Here is a 23,931-nt window from a genome sequence, read left to right as displayed (position 1 = left end):
GTATCCCCACTGCAGACATTGTTCTCTAAAGCCTTGTGCAATGTAAGGGAAGATTAGCATTAGCTTCTGAAGTATTGGGGCTGTTTCCGATCTAAAAAATGTATGTCTTATTTTTAAAGTCAAAAAATAAATACATTTTAACCCTTTCTGTAATAGCCTAAATCCAGCTGTTTCTAGGCAGAACATATTACATTTGTGAGTCACTCTTTGAGATGACCCAGTACAAAGAGCTGAACTGTAACTCTATCCATACACAGTTCTCAACAGAATGGGGCAGATTTACTAAAGGGCGAAGTGACTAATGCTAGCGACTTTTCACCAGAAATCACATCTGCAGGGACATTGCCAATTCACAATCAGGCGCAGGCGTCAATTTACTTGCAAAAGAGACTGTCGCTAGCGTTCATTTTACTCTATCGCAGGTGACTTTTTGCTCTGGCGAATGATCATTACTCCACAAATTCAGTAAAGTGCGGATTTTACTGAACGTTACATCTTTTGCCAGATTTGACTTTGCCACCTCAGACCAGGTGAAGTGCTATAAAGCAGCTAGATCTTCCTCAATCTTCTGTCACTTACATCATTTCCTGTGAGCTGAAAATGCATTAAAGTTCAAAAAACACTGGTGACTTTTTTTTATGCGGGATTGGCTGCAAAAGTCCTAACAAACTTTTTTGGAACATTTATTTTACAGTGGGCTCTTGTGTAGGGCATTATATAAATCCTCTTGTCCTTATTAAGGTTTCCTGGATATTTGTAATAAAAAGTGGTAACTTCAAGCATTTGCGGCAACATTAAAATAAAGACCTCCATACAACTGTAAATTACCCGCCGCATGCAAATTGACCTAAGTGCAAGATCACTAGTGAATTTTCGCTATGCAGAAACAAACGCTAGCGAATCTTCGCTATGAAATGCCCGCACTACTGAAGAAATGCTAGCATAAAGTCGCCAGCATTCGGTGCCCAGGGCGCAACTTTGCATATTAGTGAATTAGTGTAGTGGTAGCGAATTTGCGCCTGGCGATGTATGCGAAGCAGTCGCTGCCAACAATTCGCCCTTTAGTGAATCTGCCCCAATAATGGGTGCTAGAGGTTCTTAAACCAAATAATGCATTGATTAGGTACTGTAGCAACAAATATTTCATAGTAAATTTTAGATCAGGAATAACATATACAGAGTTTTCCCTGGGTTCTAATCAAACATTGCTGGTTTTGCCTCCCGGTGTTTCAGGATGCCTTACGAGGTCTCCAAGCAATAACACACTGAATTCCCTGAGTCCCTACCCACTTGAGTTCCTGCACTTCAGTGCCACTTGGGGAACTTCACCATACTAAATCTCCTTAGTAGAGCACAGACTTCCCTTTAAGTTACCCTGTCTACCTAACACTATCGGACTGTTTAATACAAGATCTACAAATCCAATCCATTATTTATACCTTATTCATAGGACCCCATCCCCAACTTCATTGAGGACCTCCATCCCTAAGGGCACAGAGCTTCTTGCTATGGCCTTATGCTCCAGGATCTCAGCTAGCTGGGAGTTGAGCTGACAGGTGTCTGAACTCCTTGAGTGCTCTAAAATGTTGGACTATTTTGAATGGTAACTTAAAATTAAAATATATTATAGCATAATGGGCCAGTTAAAATTCAATGAAAAAAAGTTCTCATGGTTTATCACGGGAAAAACTCATGGGAGAGATTCAATTTGTGGAGAATTTGTTTTCTCCTTATTCACTAAACTAAACTATTCCATTTTTCCCCCACGGACTTCAGTAGAGTTTACAGGCCAGATTCAGTTTAGTGAGGAAAACGTTTTTATCACATGAAAAGCCACGGACGAGATTCAGTTTGAGATGCAATTCAATCTAGAAAAACTTATCTTGTGGTTTATCATGTGAAAACTCTATGAGAAAAAAATAGACGTGAATTAGGAGAATAATCATTAATCAAAGTCATCCATGAGACTGTATGTCATCTATGAGTTTTCACGTGATAAAAAATTAGATAACTTTTTCCCACTGAATTGAATCTGGCCCTTTATGTGATAAACTATGAGATACATTTTCTGAATTGCATCTCCTCCATGAGTTTTCACATAATAAACCTTTTTCTCACTGATTTGAATCTGTCCCAATGTGTTCTTTGGGTATGTAGAAATAGGTGCAAAATTGATCCTCGATCGGTATAAATTATTAATCAATTAAATGTTTGCTTTCATTATTCTTATTATGTTAAAGCAGTAAACTGTACCTGCTAATTTGTTTCTATTGGGACTAACTAGTTTCTACTAATTACTTCTCTTGGAGCAAAAGTTGCACATGACTTAATTTCTTACTTACATTGTTATTTGTTGCCAGGCATAGAGATCCTAGCAATCATGCACAAATAGGAAATAAAGATAAATATTACTAACTTTAGCAAATCGTTAGCATTTAAAATTCCAGTTTGAAGGGAAACAGAATTAAAAACCAAATAAAAGAACACCAATGGCAGACTCTTCAAATTAGCTCTGTATATCAAATACAAGAAGCCTTCATTGTAAGAAAGAAAACAGTTGGTTGCTAAGAGTTACTAGACTTGCTCCATAGCATTATAGCAGTTGTAGCAGCCAATTTCATCTGGTCTGACCATATTGTAAAACTCAGTATGATTTCAGATATATGGCCCACTCCACTAGAAAGAATTAGGTGGCTTTATGCAGATGATGGTGGCTAAAGTAAATTACAAAATAGGTACCCATGGAAAAGACTATGTTAAATGAGAATTTTTTTTAAATTTGGTGGCTTTGGATCATTGGACACATAATAGGAATTCTAGCGAACACTTACTTGTACATGCCATAGATGGAGGGTCTTTCTCAGCTCTGTAGAAACCTTTTTCACACTGGCACATGGTTGTTGACTCAACATAGGTGAAACTGTGTGGAGGACATTTGGAACATTTGATATTTCCAGCAAACGCCTTGTAGAATCCTGGGCGGCATGCTGCAAAACAAAACAAGACATTTAATGCTCCCTTTTACCTCTCCGCTGTATTTCATCTGTCATTTGACTATGGCAGTGAGAAATCCTCTGTGTAAGTTCATCCTGACCCTAGGCAAGGCACTTTATCTCCCTGTTTCTTAGACAACAGAATGAGATTATAAATTCTGCTGGGCAAAACGGGATGTCTGTTTTCTTACTATAACAGTAAATAATTGTGTCATAATGTCAGAATCAGAGGGAATGTTTACATATATTTTATTGTATTCATGCTATTTTACTTCATGCTGAATGTTTGACAATTTGTTATCTGGCTACATGTATTAGAGCTAGAAACATAAAAGGTAATGCAATTGTTTGTGGACCATTTATTGTTTCCAGAGGTGTGATGGCCTAGTAACTACCTTTCAAAGATAAACAAGGTACAAAACATTGCCTGCTAAACCAGGAACATACGTATGCATACATTTTAAAAACATACTGGCTTTACATAGTGAATTTGAGATGTCAATAAAGGAGCAAATTCAGGCTTCCAATAACTGAATAGAATGCATGAGCAGAGGTTGATCTAAAACCCCATGCAGTGTTGAAGTTGCCCAACGGGATACAAGGAAACTCCGGGTTGGCCCAGGTGCCAGTAGGCCCTCTTGCTTTGAGTGAGAAGAGGAGATGAGGAATAATAGTTTGGATAGTGGGTCCACGGTCTAAGTTTTTCTGGTGGGCCACTGGCATCCCAGTTCTTTTTTGAATATTCTTTATTTTCAATTTTTTCCAAAACAAAGAGGGGGAAAGGGGAGGTTACAGAAATAAAAAAAGGGGAGAAAGGGGAATAAGGAGGGGGAAAGTAGGATGGCAAGAGAAGATATACATATACAATATTAATGTCATCACAAAGTCATATAAAGTTATATAAAGTTATATAAAGCAATATAAAGTTATATAAAACCATGGTGAAGGAAGCGATGTACATAGACAAATATGTCATAAAATCCAAAATATCCTGTAAATCACAACTTGCATCAGAAAATAAACAGTCTTGGAAATAGGGGACAATGGTAATGTGAACAAGACCATAAAATAGCGATTGCCTATATAAAGAGAATAAAAAAAAAAAAATAAAAATAAAAATAAATAAAAATAATGTTGTGAAGGGTTCAAGTGACCCGAGGACCTTTAAACTGCATCAGAGCGGATATATCTCAGCCAAGGCCTCCAAACATCCCAGTATCGATCACTATCACTATTCATAATACCCGCTATTTCCTCTAATTTGCGGGTGTCTTCCACCTTCATCAACCATGCCTTGAATGTGGGAGGATTAAGGGATTTCCAATTACATGGGATTAGAGCTTTCGCTGCTTGAAGTAAATGAAGAAAAAGTCTATCTGTAATCAGCTGTCTAGAGGATGTGTCGAAGTGGAACAATAGAAGCACAGGGTCTAACTGGTGTATATCAATTTTAGTCAATGATCTAACAACTTTACAAATCCCTTCCCAATACACCTTAAGTTTAGAACATGCAAGCCATATATGTACATAGGTCCCCCTTTCAAGAGTGCATCTCCAGCATAAGTCGCTACAGGTAGAGTACATTTGGTGCAAGCGAACTGGGGTATAATACCACCTTGTGGTTAGTTTAAACATGGTTTCTCTAGTTTTAGAGGATATCGAGCTCTTATGTATCGCTCCAAAAATTTTCCTCCAGTCATCGTCTGCAAGTTGTGCTCCCAGTTCAGTTTTCCAGTTCTCTATACAAGGGGCAGAGGGGAGGTCCTGAGCAGATAGTAATAATTTGTATATATGAGAGATCGGTCTCACCAGAGATTGGGCTCCGTCCATAAGGACTTCCCAAGGAGTGGGGTTTCGCCCCCACCCTATTTGGGTTATGGACTTAAGATAATGTGATAGCTGGTTAAAACACCATAAATCCCTAGGATGAGTACCCCACTTTTTTTGTATCCTAGATAGTGATAGTCTAACTCCTTTCTTATAGAACTCTCTCAACCTGGTAGGGTTACCATTAGATGATCTCCAAGGTGCAAAGCTTCCAGGATCTAAACTTGGAGGAAAATCTGGATTTAAATTCAAAGGTTGCAGTACATAGGGTTTAGGTGAGAGCCCAAGCTTATCCCTAGCATAGAACCAGACATCTAAAGTAGGGTTAATGGTGGGATGATTTCGAATATAGGTCAAGGCAGTGCATCTCTGAACCCAGAGCAGGTTCTCCAAAGGGATTTTAACATTAGCTTTTTCAATGAATAACCAAGCTTTCTCCTTTGTAGGATGAAACCAGTCTAAGACACGTGTCAAGTGAATCGCTTTATAGTACATAAATGCGTCGGGAATGGCCAAACCTCCCTTGTCTTTTGGACGTATCAGATTGTTGTATTTAATTCTAGGGGTTTTGTCTTGCCAAATAAATTGAGAGAATACGGACTTAAGTGATGAAAAAAAAGCTCTAGGAATGTGAATTGGTAGAACCTGGAGTGGGTATAGGACTTTGGGCATTAGCATCATTTTCACAGCCTGGATACGACCAAACCAGGAAAGACCCAGTTTCTTCCAATTCTCCGTTTTAAGTTTTAAGGTGTTCAGTAATGGAATAAAGTTTTCCTGATAAAGTAGGTGCAGATTAGATGGGATTTTAACTCCTAAATACTTAATGGCTTTGGTAGTCCATTTAAAGGGGAAATTCTCAGCTAGTAATGTTTGCGGTCCGCTCGGAAGGTTAATATTCATTGCCTCAGATTTACTAAAGTTGATTTTAAAATTGGAGAGTCGACCAAACAACTGAAACAGTAACATCACATTAGGTAACGTAATAACCGGTCGTGTAATAAAGAAAAGGAGGTCGTCCGCGAAGGCGGCCACTTTAAACTCCCTCCCACGAACCACGAGCCCCGAAATGTTGGCATTATTCCTAATTTGTGACAAAAGGGTTTCTAACACTAGCACAAATAATAACGGGGAGAGTGGGCAACCCTGTCTGGTACCATTGGCAATATCTAATTTGGAGGAAAGTACCCCGTTGACTCTGATTTTGGCAGTGGGGGATTTATACAATGCTAAAATTCTATTTTTCATAATATCACCAATTCCAAAGCCAGATAAAGTAGCGTCCAAAAAGGGCCAGGAAATCCTATCAAATGCCTTCTCTGCGTCCGTCGTAAGGACGAGAGAAGGTATGTTCAGTCTCTGCGCATAATGTATCAAAGAAACCACTTTAGATGTGTTTTCTTTCCCTTCTCTCTTAGGGACAAAACCCGTTTGGTCAGGGTGTATTAAATGGGGTAGGTACTGTTTCAGTCGTTCGGCCAACATTTTTGCATATATCTTAAGGTCAACATTAATCAGGGATATTGGACGATAGCTAGCACATTGTTGAGGATCTTTATCAGGTTTGGGAATAACCGTTATGTGGGCTTCTGTGGCTTGGGGGCGAAAGCCTGCAGAACTATTAATGGAGTTAAAGTAGTCTAGAAGGAGGGGCGCCAGGTCCTCTTTGTAGGTCTTATAGTATTTAGCTCCATAGCCATCCGGACCAGGGCTCTTCCCTGGTGGAAGCGAGTCTATAGTCTTGTTCAATTCCTCAAGAGTAAAAGGGGTGTCTAGTAGGTCTCGTTGTTGTGGAGATAAACTAGGAAGTTTCGCGTCAGCAATAAAAGAGGAGATGTCCTGAAGCGTTTGAGGGTTAGGGGGTTTGCTGTTAATTTTATAGAGAGACTGGTAATAGCGTTGAAAACAGTCTGCTATTCTATGTGTAGCATGGTGTACATTCTGTTGAGTATCTCTAATGGACATAATGTGTGTAGTAGGTTGGAGGGATTTCAGGGTTCTAGAAAAGTGTTTAGAACATTTATCACTATATTCATAAAATTTATGCTTGCAATTCAAATATGCCTTATAGGTATATTGATCCAATAATGATTTAAGCTGAAGACGTTTACTCTCTAACACTGTAAGTGTTTGAATTGCCAACTTTTCCTTATGGGTTTGTTCCAATCTATGTATGTCAGCCAATAAAGTGCGAACTTCCTGTTCCCTTTGCTTTTTCAGTGAGCTGCACAACCCTATTATATTACCTCTAAGTACACACTTTAACGTCTCCCATAATGTATTCGGTGATACACCAGAGGAATTGTTTTCGAGTATAATTTGGTTGATCCAAGTTCGAATTCGGCCAGTGGTATCTTTCTTGTGGGTTAATAAATCATTAAATCTCCAGTTAAATTCTGGTTTAGCTGTATTAGGGATCGTGAACATCGTAGTTATAGGAGAATGATCAGATATGGTTGTAATCCCCACATCTGCCTGCGAAAACAAATGTAACCAATTTTGGGAAATGAGTAAATAATCAATCCTCGTATAACTCTGATGGACCTTCGAAAAATGAGTAAAATCACGTGTGGTTGGGTGGAAGCTTCTCCATATATCAACTAAGCCGAGTGACGTGAAGGCATTTTTTATGCCTTTCAAACCCTTATACGATACGGTGGTTTTTGACTTTGACGAGTCAATCAAAGGGTTCAAAGTCACATTGAGATCCCCCCCAACTATCAGTAAACCTTCTGTAAAGGATGCAATAGATTTGATGGCCTTTTGTATAAAGGTGGATTGACTTTGGTTAGGGACATACAGATTAACCAATGTGACCTTTAGATCAGCTATAACCCCTTTCACACATAACAACCGCCCTTCAGTGTCCTCCAACTTATCCTTGAACAAGAAAGGAATATCCTTATGTATCATAATCATCACCCCCAGACTTTTTTTACAAGGATTATTGTTTGTGTAAATAGTGGGGTAATGTTTAACCAATAAACGGGGAAGTTTCCCTTCTTGAAAATGTGTCTCTTGAAGCAAGACAATCTGGGCCTTGTCCTTCCTGCATTCAGTGAATATTTGAGCTCTCTTCCTCGGTTCATTTAACCCATTAACATTATAACACATTACTTTACACTGCAGCCTAGCCATTAAGAAACAGAAGTAAAATATGCGACAGTATTAGCGGTACACCGCTCATTACAAATAATTTGCATGCTTCCATCCCATGGGAAAGGGGGGGGAAAGAACAGATATGAAAAGCATTAGATGTGCCAGTCATCTAACAAGGTATGAATAGAGACTAGGGAAGGGAGAAAACAAAGGGGGAAAAAAGAAGGGAAAAGTGAAAAGTGTCGCTACAGACTAATAGGCCAATAAGCCGTATCGCTGTACGTGGGCGTGCGACAGTGAAGTGGGGGGTGAGTGGTTGTCTCGCTGGGTCCAGAGGGGCGCTTCACCTCACAACTCCCATGAGACCCCAGGCCAGAACATTATCGAAAAAGGGGAAAAAAATTCAGCATCAAAAAAAAACAATCTAGATCAGAGAAAGAAAAACAAACAAGCATGACCAAGTTTAACCAAAGTACAAACCATCAACAAGATAGAAAACCACAACTTGTATGAAAGAAACTCCTGCAGGTGTCTGAAAACCCTTCAGGCAAACCACATCCCCACGAGTGGGGAGAACAGGCACAGTTGTAAGCTTACGTGATCCAGATCACTTAAGAGGAGTGTAAGTTGCCTTCCGCTGAGGTGAAATGAGGGTTTCCCTAGAGTTGCGTCTCATCGGGGTACGCGGGGTGCGTTTCGGGGTTGTAACTTGAGACCAATCACCTTGTAGATCAAAGTCCAAGTGCGTTGAAGCAGTATGGTCAGGCAGCCATCCTGGAAGTGAAATCTGAGGTAGATGAAGCCTCTGAAAGAACAGTTCTGTATCACGCGGAGTGCGTATAGTGGCCTGAGTTCCATCTTGAGACGCAGTAATAGAGAAGGGGAATCCCCACCTGTAAGGGATATTGCTCGCCCTTAAATGATCTGTAAGAGGCTTGAGGAGTCTTCTCTTGAGCAAAGTTGTTCGCGCCACATCTTGGAACAGCTTTATAGAATTATCCTCAAAAGAAATAGTGTCCATCTCCTTAGCTTTAGTGAGGATCTCCTCTTTCAATGAATAGCTGTGCAGGCAGCATAAGATGTCTCGGGGTGCGTTGAGAGGGGCAGCCTTGGGTTTGGTCACTCTATGTGCACGATCTATTTCTATCTCCAGCGACCGCTCCCTGTTCAAAATTCCGTTGAAGATTTGCAACAGCGTCGCATGGATATCTTCCGCTTGAATGCTTTCAGGGACCCCTCTAACCCTAATGTTGCTGCGCCTGCCCCTGTTCTCTTGGTCTTCTAATTGACGCTCCAATTCTACAATTTTAGTAGATTGGGCTTGCATAGTAGAGTACAAGAGTTTTCTTACTTTGGTTGGTTTCCGCATCATCAAGCCGCGTGGCTAAGCAGGACATATCTCTCTTTATATCTTGCAGTTCGTCCTTTAGCGTCTGCGTCACCTCCTGTAACATGCCTTTGATATCGGCTTTAGTCGGGAGTGAAGCCAAATAGCGAGCTGAGATGGCTTCCCCACCTTCACTTTCTTGGTCGGAAGAGTCGCGCTGCTGATCGGTGTCGTCGTCTCTATCCGCCACAGCAGGCGCCATCTTGGACGAGTGACGATCCGCATTTCTCTTAAAGAATAAAGGGGTAAGTTCCGATTGCGAGAGTGTATGTTTCTTCTGGGAAACTTTCTCCTTGTCCTGCTTCGTTTTCTGAGTTCTCCCCATGATGTACTGAGGGAATATAATAGAAAGGCCTGGGACTCAACACGGAGCAGCTCTAGTGTGCGTCCATCCACAGCAGCAGGCAAACCACGCCCCCCCGGCATCCCAGTTCTACACTGACCCCATAATGAGGGATACCAGGAAAACTCCCAGGTGGCAGTAGGCCCTCTTGCTTTTAATCATTTTGTCCATTTCATGGTCATTCCCTATTTCTTTATGGGGAAAAAATGCTTGATAGTGGAAGAATATAGTAAATGGATATAAAAGACTAGGCGAATAAAGAGTTTGAGTGAGAAGAGGAGATGAGGAATAATAGTTTGGATAGTGGGTCCACGGTCTAAGTTTTTCTGGTGGGCCGCTGGCATCCCAGTTCTACACTGACCCCATAATAAGGTCTTAAAGATACTGTAGATCTCATTATGACATTTTTAGGTAGCCTGAACTGTTGAGTAACTTGCTAACTGTGTTTAGATGCATAATTGACTGTATATTTTGACAAGCACCACCACAATTGAAGCCTTATCTGCACTGTGAATCCCCCCTCACAATGTCCGTGTAGATAGGGAAAAGGTTACTAGAAAAGCTGCTTTTATTGACAGGTTTGCAAGACATATCTATAAAATCATCCAAGCAATATGCTCTGGTTCAATCATGCTTTCAAATCCCATGATCGCATACTAAGCAATATTTGTCAGAGTGGTCCATGAAGAACTCAACCAATTTGTTGGTTAGGATGAGTCCATAATTATGCTGCATTCCAGTCCATTGCTAGAAGACAGGGGACAATTTCACACTGAATTTATCATGAGGATTCACTGTAACTGTTTTGATTATTGCTATGCATCATGATCATGGCTGGTTTGGAGACATATGTGGATAACCAAAGAGTAATGGGAAGTCCTTGCTGGGCAAGCTCTATTCTCGCGTGTTTGTAAAAACTTTGAGCATGTGTACTTACTTCAACTTTCTAACTGATTCCCTTAGGGTTACATTTTGACAACGTTTTTTGTGTTTCAGTAGTGTGTGATGAACCACAATTCTTAAATGTGGCCAGCTTTACATTTTAGTAAATTGGCCCCTAATTTTCAAATATACTGTAAATGAGGACTTGATTGCTAGTGACATTTCTCTTTCTTAAAAATATATGGAACTAAATTTGCAAGACTTTCTATAGCTTTATTTCTAATATGAATGGTGAAATCTCAGAAAGCAAAACAAAATACAAAAAACATTGTAGGAAGAAAATAACATCAGCTTTATTATAGAGCCCTAAAGTGCTACATCTTTAAATCCAGGTTATAGCCATAGCAGGGGTCCCCAACCTTTTTTACTCGTGAACCACATTTAAATGTAAAAAAGAGTTGGGGAGCAACAAAAGCATGAAAAAGTCCATGGGGATGTCAAATAAGGGTTGAGCTGTTTGGTACCCCCTGTATAGAGTGGTAGCCTACAGGAGGTTCTGTTTGGCAGTACATCTGGTTTTTATGCAACCAAAACTTGCCTCCAAACCAGGAATTCAAAAATAAGCACCTGCTTTGATGCCACTGGGAGCAACATCCAAGGGGTTGGTGAGCAACATGTTGCTCACAAGCTACTGGTTGGGGACTAATGCCATAGGGAATCAGAGCTGCTACATGGTTAAGCAATATACTTTGGAAGCTTCAAATAACAATGTTAAGGTTCCTTGGGTTTAATCTTGCATAGTCCCATCCTGCATCCATTGTAGAGGCAAGTGCATGATTATCTGAAATCTTAAAGGCTATTACGGTTCTTTTTTCCTATTTCATAACAAAAGGATTATGAATATATAGCTAGCTTTAATGGAAGCCACTTATCACATCTCTTGTTGCTGAAATACTTAAATGATACTGATATTATAAAATATCAGCAATCCAGTATACGTTAAACAATTTTTATGCATCTACAATAATATATTATTAATATAAATTATTAATATAAATTACAAAGGAATTCTGTGCCTATATAAATAGAGGATACACAAACCCTTACATTTAACACACACATTAAGGGGCAGATTTACCTAGGGTCAAATATCGAGGGTTAATTAACCCTCAATATTCGTCCGTGGAAGTAAAATCCTTCGACTTCGAATATCGAAGTCAAAGTATTTTGCGCTATTCCTACGATCGAACGATCGAAGGAATAATCATTCGATCGAACGATTAAATCCTTCGAATCGAACGATTCGAAGGATTTTAATCCATCGATCGAAGGATATTCCTTCGATCAGAAAATTGTTAGGAAGCCTATGGGGACCTTCCCCATAGGCTAACATTGGCCTCGGTAGGTTTTAGGTGGCGAACTAGGGGGTCGAAGAATTTTTTAAAGAGACAGAACTTCGACTATCGAATGGTCGAATAGTCGAACGATTTTTAGTTCGAATCGTTCGATTCAAAGTCGAAGGTCGTAGTCGAAGTAGCCCATTCGATGGTCGAAGTAGCCATATTCGACCATTCGAAATATTTTTCCTCTATTCCTTCACTCGAGCAGTTAAGAGGCCCCTAATAGTTTGCACAATCATTGAATAAAATGCATCGTTAACAACACCCAAACCATTCCACTGTGTTAACAGGCAGCATGTCATTGCAGCTATGAAAATGTTTTGATACACAATTAGGGGCATATTTATTGTGCCATGTAAAAAAAAAAAAAGCCGGATAATCAACCACACACTGACAAGCTTCGCCATGTAAAAAACAGCATAAAAAACAGCATAACACTTTTATTCTTTTTTTCTTAGTGACTTTTGCCGGAAGCAGTGTAAAATAATGGTGGCAAATCTGGCACATGGTGTAAAAGTACATGGTGGGGGTCATTTGCAAAGTTTTTTTGCAAATGGTTGTAATTAAAATGGTAATTGAATTCACAACTTGCGAAAACTGTTTTGCAAAAATATTCTCTGCCACAAAACACTTTGGTAGAGTAACTCAAGTTTGCATATATATTCACAATTTTTTGGAATTCTGTTTGCACATTTGCATTCACTTTACATGACTCTAATTCCCTCTGTTAGCCCAGATAGATAGACAAGAAAAACAACTATTCTTAATGCAACAATATTCAACTCCTTCCCCACATGGAAACTGACAGAAACAATTTCATATATCAGAATTATAATAGAAATTGATCTACAAACATATGGTACGAGTAATAACAAAGTTGTTCAATGCTGATTGTATTTTAGGTATGGGGTTCCTTTACAGGAGCTTTATTTTTTCTCTCTTCTTCTATTTATAATTTCTTTTTTGAAAATAAATATTGGTGAGCTCTCCTAGCTGATAGATTCCGGGCTCTGTTGTTTCTGCTATTTTGTGAGGAATAACATTCCCTATAAATAATCGTATGTTTCATACTTAAGTCATGCAAATACAAAATACAGTTTGATTCTGTTTGTTTTATGCTAGATCGGTAATTATAGATCTGCCTACTTGCTAACAGCTATCGTAAAAACAAAACCTGTATTTTGGTTCTCAGTGTTATTCTACAAAGAAAAATAAATAAAATGAAAACAGGTAGGAGGGTTAATTAAAAAAGAATCATTCATCAGCATACTGAAGCACAGAGACATTCCGAAAGCTTTTTAATTATCTTTTTTTAAGATACATGGGAAACTCCTGTGTAAGATATATAGCCACTTGTGTGTGTGTATATATACAGACTGCTGCTGAGTACAATTTTGCTGATTTTGTAACAGTGCCGAAGACGCAATGCCTGCCAGTAACAATTAATTCCAGTTACAAAGCCAGAAGATAATAAAAAGTCTACCAGTAAGGATGGGCGAATTTGACCCTTTTCGTTTTGCCAAAAATTGGCGAAATGTCGCAGACACCCATTAAAGTCTATGGGGGGGGGGTCAAAATTTTTTTGACGCGCATCTTTTTTCTTTGTCGCACGACGTCATACAAGTCTATGGGCATCATTTCCACGGTGAAACAAGGCGAAAAAATTCGCCCATCCCTATACCAGTTCTGGCTTTGGTTCACAATGGGTATGGGTAAATACAGTACAAGAAAGGGGATGAATGTGAGTATGTTTTGTGTGATTTTGATTGAGGTTTACAGTTGGAAGCAACAGCAGAGTTTTAATAACGTTGTTTAATTTTGCTTAAATAAATTTAATGTATTGTGTTATGCCATGAGAGATAGGAGAACCCTTTTAACCCACATTTTTTAACTTTCTTTATTACAAGCCCCTCCTGGGTTCATAAAGGTTTATATAAATCCAAAAACATTGTCATATCAGTTAAAGGGCTATTGCTCAAAGAGAGTCCAAGGGGCAAATTCACTAAGATGCGAAGCGCCGAACGCTAGCGTTAATTCGCTAGCGTTTGGCATTTTCGCTACTGCGCAAACGAACGCTGGCGTAGTTTCGCTAGTGTTACTTCGCAACCTTACGCCAGGCAAAGTTTCGCTAGCGACGAAACTACGCAAATTCACTAACTTGCGCAGTGTACTGAACGCTACCTTTTACGCTAGACTTCCTTCGCCACCTCAGACCTGGCGAAGCGCAATAGAGTAGATAGGGATTGTTTAAAAAAAAAGTCAATTTTTTTTCTAAGTCCCAAAAAAACGCTGGCGTGTTTTCTACATGATGGCTGAAAAAGATCGAAAAATTTTTGGGGCTCCCCTTCCTCCCCCCTACATTTCCTGACTCATGGCAACTTACCTAGACAGTGGGCACATGTGTAGGGCAAAATAAAATTTTTATTTACAGATTTGAAGGTTTTCTAGGCATTTGTAGTGCAGATACGTGTTCCTCCATTGAAATTTGAATTTCGCGCCGTATGCAAATTAGCCTTCGCTAGCGTAACTTCGCTTTATATAGCGAATCAACGCTAGCGCAACTTCGCAACTTTACGCTACCCCTGTGCGCAAGTTCGGATTTTAGTGAATTTGCGGAGCCCTGGCGAAACTACGCCTGGTGAAGTGCGGCGAAGTGCGGCGAAGTGCGGCGAAGTTGCGCCTGGTGCAACTTCGCATCTTAGTGAATTTGCCCCCAAGAGAGCAAATAAGCATTTCTACAAAACTGAGGCAAGTTGACCTTATAGATGCGCCTTATCTCCATTACTTTGGTCATTCTCACAGTTTGCAAGCCTTGTTAGATTAACACATTAAAGGGTAGATTAACACATTTTTCCATGATTTAAGAGATTTGTGGTGGAAAAACTCAATCTCATTTTATTTTTTATTTTGTATTTTCAAATTTTCATATTTTTTTCTAATTTGAATATACATGAATTTTTACAAAAATACAAATGTTAGCTTATTTGTTAAAAAATCTGAATACAAAAATGATCAAACAAAACCGTGAAAAAAAACTTTAAATGCTTGAATTCATATTTCAATCTTAATTTTTAAATGAGTTTACAAGCTCCAAATTTATTTTTGAAAAATTCAAAAAACTCAAATTTAACAATCCTATTGACTTCTATATGACCTTGCATGGTTTAGATTCACATTTTTCACTTTTTTTGTTAAAAATATAACCAAAAAAATGTAAAACTTTTTTTAGCGCAAAAATTTTAATTTGTGGAAATCATTAAAATATGAATATTGATAAATAATCCCCATAGTGTTATTGAGACAATGAAGACAACATCTGTTATGGTCGGAATTTTAAAATGGACTCAGGTTTCAACATTTGTAATTGAGCTGGAGGCTGACATTTTTTTGGATTGATTTGTTTGTATGGGTTAACTTGGAATGGGATTCTCTTTTTCTCCAGAGAAAAGAGAATGTCAATAAAACATTCTACTTTCCGCATATGTTTGTCATGACTACTTTATTTCTTGTATTTCCTGCTGTGTATGCAGGATTTTGCATACCTATATATATTCTGTGGTTACCTTCTTAAGTTTCCAACAGAGAAGAACATTAAATAGGTACTATAGAGAGACATTATCTTCATATCAGTTACTTGGAGCAATGTGTCCTCTGGGTAGCCTGAGCTTTCACCTGGGGGTATACAGTATCTGCCTATATGTAAATGCATTTCAATCCCATGTTAATATGCAAGATAATTTAACTATCCACCATTCACTTTAGGAACAGGAAACATTTATGTGACAGTGCTTTATTAGCAGATTCATGCAGGCATTACACAACAGTAACTTTCACTTTTAAGCTACCAGGAAGTATGCACAGTATAAGCTTGGGCACAGTGACATCTACAGGCCATTTGTATAAACACCACATGACCCATAGTTCATATATCTTATACCAACCATGCTAATACTGGTATGCACATTAAAGAGAAAGAACAAATCATTAGTGGTGAAGTATACCCATCACTCCATGCTCACAACATCAGCTGCATCTCTTCCCTTACAGTTTTTATGACTCTTATATACTGATGGGCAAATAAATTTGCCAGACACAAATTTGCAATGAATTTCCAAGTTTTTCCGCAAGCAAATTAATTCGCAAGACTGCGGTGCAATTGGCGGTGAAAAATCCTCTACTGCAAAAAAAAATTGACGCACATCAAAATTGGAGTTGCGCGTATGAAAATGTGCCGGTGAAAAGTCCGCAACAGCAAAAAAAACCCCCAAAAAAATGAATATCCATTGTTTGCTCTACTGAGCTATTTTATATTTTTACAATTGATCAGAGTTTACTTGTATCATTTGTCCATCAGCAGCATGGGCTATCAGTGGGAAAACCACAATGGATTGGCTGCTCTTAATTTTATCTTATGTGGTACTGTATATGTCCATGAAAGGGTGATTTTATCTTAATGCTGTAATAATACATTTATACTACACTAAGAGGATGACTTGCCCTGTTTTTACACATTTTTAGTTCTAATGCTTGGCAAAAAAACACTTTGACACTGAGAAGACCACCATGGGTAGTGATGGGCGAATGTATGTTTGCCGGCAAATGTGCACCGGCATCCAAAAATGGACGCCGGCATCCAGAACGAGACGCTGGCAGCGTTTCGCAAATTTTTTGCTGTTTCGCGAATTTCGCAGGAAATTATCACTACCCATGGGTTTGATAAATCTTCATTGCCATGTGAGATTCTTGTGTGTTCTGAGAGATGGAATTTGTTGTATACATGTTGTACACTATGGGACAAAGTTTTTCAAATTTTATTTCAAATTTTTGTCATTTAAAAATTCAAATGAAAAATCTGGCAGCTAAACCCCATCTAGTTTCTATTTAAGTGAATAGGAGATGTATTTCCAATATTCAAGCTATTTCATAATTCAACTTTTTTTTAAAAGTATGATTTGTAAAAGGAATTTTATAAAGGTAAATATCAAGTTTTCTAATTCAAGTTTTTTTTTTGTAAAATACACAAATACACAAGTACATACTTTGCAAGAAAGGGTTTTTCTTTACAGAGAAACAGTAGGACTGTGGAATATGTACCAAATTACTTGTTTTGCGATATTCAATTCAAAGATTTAAAAAAGAATTGGCTGCTGTTTTTTCAGGTTAGTAAACACAAGGCTAATTGAATTAATACTTAAGGTTATCCAATGAGTGGTCTGAAGGCAATTTTTTGTTGTAAATTAGTTATTGCTTTTGGCTAGATATGACTGGATATTTTCACCACTGGATGAACTTGAAAGCAGATACAGGTATGGGATCTATTATCCATAATGCTCTGGACCTGGGATTTTCCAGATAACAGCTTTTCGGATAATGATCCCATACCTGTAGTGGTTAGATTAGCAAAAAGTTCAACTTTGTGTATACATGCCTTTTTTGTAACCTCAACTACTATGTAACTCTGTGTCATCAGATATTATATTATATTTTGTGCACACTTCTACACTTCTACACTTGGGCAAGTGTGGAGTACATTATGCAAAGTTCCAAGCAAATTATGCACACGTCAGTTATCTCTTCTGTGATGGAACGTTGCATAAGTCATATAAAACGTTAGGGTTTAATAAAAGTTATGAAAATGGTTTCTGGTGGATTCTGCTGATGATTCTCTTTGGAAAAAATCAGAATGTCATTTTACAAAAAGCAATATTTGGGTACATTTTGATCATTATCCTAAATACTGGAGAGAAGCATTTTTTTTTTAAGCCTTTCAACTCATCTGTATTTTGATAAAGAAGGATTCTTTGTTTCGGAAAAAATCTTGGGAATGTTTGGGCATGTTACCGTTTACTGAAACCTGCAGGAAAGTGAGACCTTATGAAATTCTGGGGGAGTATTTAAAGTAAGAAACATCTGTACATCACATATATAACTTTTTTAAAAGTTATCAAAGAATACATGCTGGGAAGGAATTATGTCAGAATAGTTAAAAGCTGTGACAAAAATGATAATTCTCCTAGAGTACCTTAGGGACAATCTTTTAACGGCTCATGTAGTACTTACATGGAATAGAATTAATATAAAGTGAAGCACATTTTTATAAGAGCTCCCATCCATTTGTGATTTAAAGAATGCTTGAGCATTTACCTACACCTGATGTTTAGCTTGTATTTGTAGCACTTGAGTAATGGTAAAATAGAAAATGCATTACTGCAAAGACCGTGTAGGTGATGGAAAGAGTGGAAAATCTCATAATCCAGGCAACATTGCTTTTAAAATGATAAAACAGTCGGAAACATCATTAAAGGCCAACAGTCTGGTTTTTAGAAATGAATATAAGTAGAGGATTGTGCCACAGCGGTTTGCATTGTTGCCTTGCAGTCTATTTGGCTCCTGATGAAATTGGAGTTTTTTGAAGGGAATTCAGATTGCAAGATTTGTAAAGGCTGGATTATTTTGAATAATTAACAATCCCTGTAATGATATGTAATGTGTATGTAAATACAGAAGAATAATAGCATGCAACACAATCAGAAAGCACACTTTATTTAAAATCAGAGTAGGTTCACTTACCTTTTACATATAGTGATGTCAGGGATAAAAGACCCCATACATGAAAACAACATAGTGGCAAAAAGCTGCTGTAGAATGCTCTAGGAATGTTAGATAGACAGGCTGCTTAGAAGAACATCTTGGTGCAAGATCAATGAGGCTTAGTGGGTGGTGAGCATCATCAAGTGTAGCAACTTAAGTGGATTGGACTCATGAAAGTTCTGAGATATACTGGTACACTAAGAGCAGACACCTGTGGTGTGAGTAGATCTTAATCTATACCTTTAAATATTTGGGTACAAAGGAAGTGCCTCTCTTCAATGGTACAGTATATCTTCATTAAAACTGCTGTTAAAACCAGTGGCACCCAAATCTCTTGTTGTGTTGAGAGTTATATTTAAGCATGGAGACCGTCCTTCATTGCCTCCTGCCAGTGCGGTGAGGTGAGAAGTCAAATATAGCAATGCTGTACCCTTGAAAGCAATTGGAAAAGGTACCATTAGGATGTAAAGCACTACACTTATTTCAGCCAAGACTGTTAAACATTATCTACAAATCTTTCATTTTGAGTTCTAAACCTCACTGAAAGTTCTAAACCTCACTGGATGTCTGCAAAACCCCCCCCCCCCCCCACACACACACACACACCTACTCGGCCTCTACCATATACATTTGTATTCCTAAACAAACAAATGTCTTTAAATATTTTGGAAAATGAATTTCAGGGCAAATTCTACTGGAACAGCACTATTAACTAAGGTGTAACATGTTTTCCTGTAATACAATCCCCTTAAGAAGAAATGCAAAATGTGTGGGTCATACAGACCTTACTCAAAAATTTATGAGACATTTAATTTTCTATTTTTTTTCAAAGACACTAGCTTATGCATTAAGGGGCAGATTTATCTAAGGTCAAGGTGAATTTTCAAATGGGACTAGCGAATAGGGAATAGTCTAAATTTGATTTGAATTTGAAAAAAAATCGAAAATTCTAATATCGAAATTTATCATGTACTGTCTCTTTAAAAATTCAACGTCGACCATTCGCCATCTAAAACTGCTGTTTTAACCTATGGGGGACCTCCTAGAACCTATTTGGAGTCAATTGGTGGACTTTGAAAAATCAAAGTTTTTTTGGGGAAAAAGTACAAATCAAATTAGATCGAATGTGCTATTCCTTCGATTCACACAATTCGAATTCGGCCAAATTTGGACCTATTCAATCGAAAATGGACCTATTCGCTTGGTCTTTTTGAATTCAAATTTTGAAGTTTTTTCAATTCAAATTCAACCTTTGATAAATATGCCCCTAAATAAGCATTAAGGAAAAATCCCCCGATCATATCATCCTTACGGCCTTTAAAATATAGCCCACTCTAATGAAACTCTAATGAATCTACAGAAATTCTACAGAGAATATCTAGATATAAAACTGGACATATGTTCATGTCTCTCCAAAAAATAAAATCTATGAAAGTATCAGTTTTATTATTTGAGATTGTTCTCTTATCCTTTCATTTTCTGCTTTTCCTCCAAGGTGATTTGCCTTATTGCAAAAATATAAGGCAAATTATACTTTGTGGTTTGACCTTATTAAACAAGAGCTAAGACATTTCATCAACTCTATATTAAATGTCCTTACCACATAATGGCAGTACATGTGCCTCATCTGTATGATAAAATACCTAGTTATTTTAGCTTAATAGAGAGTAATTCACCATATTTGTCTTTGAGAAACAGATCACTTAATCACAATAAGGGTTTTACAAAAGAATTACTACACTTGTCTATTCATTCTTCTAGTGCATGTGTTTTATTGCTGTCACAGACTATATACTGTAAATACTCATTCATAAACTACCTGTCCATATGCAATTAAAACAGGTTTCACGTACTTGCACTCATGTTGAACTTTGTATGGCTTGATCGGTTAGGGAAAGTTTATTATTTATTATAATTTAATGTCATTATTTTATTTGGGTGTAGTTACTATACATCAAGGGGCAGATTTACTAAAGGGCGATGTAGGAAACGTTGGTGACAATTTGCCAGCGTTACCGCCCGCAGGAACATCTGCAATTTACTAATGGGTGAAGGCGCCAATTTGCTAGTGAAAGAGATAGGTGCTAGCGCTCATTTGCACTCTATTGATAGGCGACTATTTGCTCTGGCGAATGGACGTTACTCAGCAAATTCACTAAAATGTGGATTTTACTGAACGTTACCTCTTTCGCCAGACTTGCCTTTGCCAGCTCAGACCAGGTGAAGTAGACTGGAGTGCATAGAACTTCCTCAATCTTCAGTTATTTACATCATATTTTGCGAGTGGAAAAACTTCTAAGTTCCAAAAACGCTGGCGTCTTTTCCTTTTTTCAGGGAGACAGGCTGAAAAAGTCCTTAACATATGGAACATTATTTTACAGTGGGCTTATGTGTAGGGCATTGAAACAACTCTATTGACTTTATTAAGGTTCCCTGGACATGTCTAGTTATTAGTGTCAATGTAATGTATTAGATGCAACAGAAAGAGGTCCATTCAACTTTAAGGGGCACATTTACCTAGGGTCGAATATCGAGGGTTAAATCGACTGGAGAAGTTAAATCCTTCGACTTCGAATATCGAAGTCGAAGGATTTAGCGCTATTCCTATGATCGAACGATCAAAGGAATAATCGTTCGATCGAACGATTAAATCCTTTGAATCGAACGATTCGAAGGATTTTAATCCATCGATCGAAGGATATTCCTTTGATCAGGAAATTGTTAGGAAGCTTCCCCATAGGCTAACATTGGCCTCGGTAGGTTTTAAGTGGCGAACTAGTGGGTCGAAGAATTTTTTAAAGAGACAGTACTTCGACTATCAAATGGTCGAATAGTTGAACGATTTTTAGTTTGAATCGTTCGATTCAAAGTCGAAGGTCGTGGTCGAAGGTCGAAGTAGCCCATTCGATGGTCGAAGTAGCCATATTCAACCATTCGAAATTTGAACTATTTTTCCTCTATTCCTTCACTCGAGCTTAGTGAATGGGCCCCTAAATTTCTGATGAAGGGGCACGTCCCGAAACGTTACATTTGACGTAATAAACACGCAGGGGTCATCCCCGCTTCACTGGCTATCGTGTGTCTGGTATCTTTCTCTGATCTTCAATTAGTAGAGGCGCCGACCTCTCTAACCAGCACCGGGCTTGAATTACGAGAGAGGTGGGGAAAGAGGATCATTGTGAATCCCCTAAATTTCCCGCCATATGTAAATTAGCCTGAGTGCAAGATATTGACAATTTGCGCTAGGCAGAATTGAACGCTAGCGCGTCTTCACTTTGATTTGCTTGCATTGGCCAGCATCCGTTTGCCAGGATGAAACTTCGCATTTTAGTAATTAGTGATGGGCAAATTTATTCGCCAGGTGCGAATTTGCAGCGAATTTGCGCGATTCGCCGCCAGCGAATAATTCGCGAATTTTTCAGCGAAACGGCGCAAATTCGCCAATCACTATTAGTAAATAAGCATTGTCCAAGCTAATTTTTGCCTGGCGAAGTGTTGCAATGGGTGCGTAGCCGTCGCTGGTGAATTTTAGCCACTTAGTAAATTTACCCCCAAGAGTCCTGTTAATAATAGGTCTAGAATTTAAAACTTGATAAAAGACCAGTTGGTCTGAAACGTTGCTGTAATGCCCTTGGTCCAATAAAGGCCGTTTTATTTTAAACAGTGGGTGCTGTACTAATTTCTTCGCTAGAATTTAAAACTACCATATTTTTCATTACAATCACATAGTAGTCTAAAAATATACAATGTGACTTTTCCTGTACTGTGGTTTGGGATAAGGCCCAAAGGTTGAGTCAATTGAAAGAAAACCTTAAGGTGACCAAGTACAGTGACATTAGGGGATTCTTACTTGGTTGCAACAGTTTGGGCAAGGCTGTCTTCTGTTTCATCACAATAAATCCATCATGTACAAAGAACCACACAGAATGGGTTTGCTGAAATAGGAGCAGGAGAATTCCCATGACCTATACACAACTAATCAAATGTGCCATCAATTGGAGGACCCACTGTTAGCAAGACCGAATGCAACAACAGTGCTCAGCCTCAATCACTAATATTCTGTGGTTTAATGTAAGCTAATATCACCAATATTATTCCAAAATATAATAGCAAGCCTTTCAATGAGAGTAGACTATGTTAGAGCATCAAAGGGAACCCCAACTTTATATTAATAGTCTTGGTTTGGAAATGAGATGTTGGACAAGCAGAAGTCTGGATACTTTTGTCCATCTATTGTATAACCAAATTGAATTGTCTCACCATTTGAATTTTGACAGTAAGATACATCCAGCATATCGTGATTATAATGATAAAGTTCAATAGTAACGTTTTTAGGGTTTAACCACCAACATACTGTACCTCCCACCTTATAACTCTAAACCATAAGAATTCATGTGAAAATAAAATTTCTAGTAAAATACAGTTGAAATAATCTGAAAACTGAAAAGAAATACTACATTAATAGGGGTACGAGTTTCAAGTCATCTAAAAAGCCAAAAGTGCCAATACAAAGTTTTTGCTACAATGTAGCTCATTGGCTGTTAGAAACTGGAATGGGTGTGAATAGAAAATAATCTCTCAGTTATAATAAAACGTGTTCAAGGTGATACCTGTAGTTTAAGGGATTCTTCGGGTATCTTCAAGAAGTTTCCCAAGGTCAGCTTACTTTGAAGTCTCTCATGTATGGTTTTTATTTTATTTTGCGGCATATTAATAGCTCTGTATAAAATGGTTTAAGCAGGAAAAATGGTGCAATAGAGGAGTAAAATAAATGAATTTGGTGCACTGGTTGCTTTATGTTTTATGTAGAGCATTCTTATGGATGCAAATCAGAGCTTATTTTTGCACCGAGAAATATCTGTTCTAATTAAACGAATCCCACTGATTTAACATTGCATGCTAAACTTTGAATCTTTATTATTAAATAAATCTGTATATTTAATAACATTGTTTAGGCATTATAAACTCCACCTTTGTAATTATAAAGAGATCCTAAGTCCTAGTTAAACAGAAAACTAATTTTTATTATCAAAGTCAATGAGCCCTGAAATGTTTTGATAACATCCAGTTTGTGCCGTTGGCACTTTGTTCCTAATGATCCTTTTAGAGTGTAAGGGTAGAGAAATAAATCAGATCTAAGGAAAGAAAAAATATGTCCTCCCTCAGTGTATTCAGAAAGGACATAGCCTGGCATTATTTCTCAGAGTTTTAAGCACTAAATTACAGGCATCTTTTACTTGTCACCTTTTTATACATACATGAGTTTGGGAGCTTAAAGGGATACTGTCATGGGAAAAATGTTTTTTTCTTCAAGGTGCATTAGTTAATAGTAGTGATGGGCGAATTTGCGCCGTTTCGCTTCGCCGAAAAATTAGCGAAATTCGCGAAACGGTGAAAAATTCGCGAAAT

At 38.1% G+C, this 23,931-nt stretch overlaps 1 protein-coding gene across 2 annotated transcripts in view; it reads right to left on the bottom strand.

The window, feature by feature from the left end:
• The window catches only part of LOC108708862 (ephrin type-A receptor 6), a 394,409-nt gene that overhangs the window by 197,342 nt on the left and 173,136 nt on the right, over nt 1-23,931 (bottom strand). For both annotated transcript variants that reach the window (XM_041583374.1, XM_041583375.1), the window contains exon 4: nt 2,832-2,987. In XM_041583374.1, the coding sequence (XP_041439308.1) occupies nt 2,832-2,987 (156 nt within the window). The remainder of the gene's footprint in view (nt 1-2,831; nt 2,988-23,931) is intronic.

The sequence above is a fragment of the Xenopus laevis genome, chromosome 2S (assembly GCF_017654675.1).
Source record: "Xenopus laevis strain J_2021 chromosome 2S, Xenopus_laevis_v10.1, whole genome shotgun sequence".
Classification (NCBI taxonomy): Eukaryota; Metazoa; Chordata; class Amphibia; order Anura; family Pipidae; genus Xenopus; species Xenopus laevis.
Note: the sequence above shows the minus strand (reverse complement) of the source record. Positions and strands in the feature narration are given on the sequence as shown.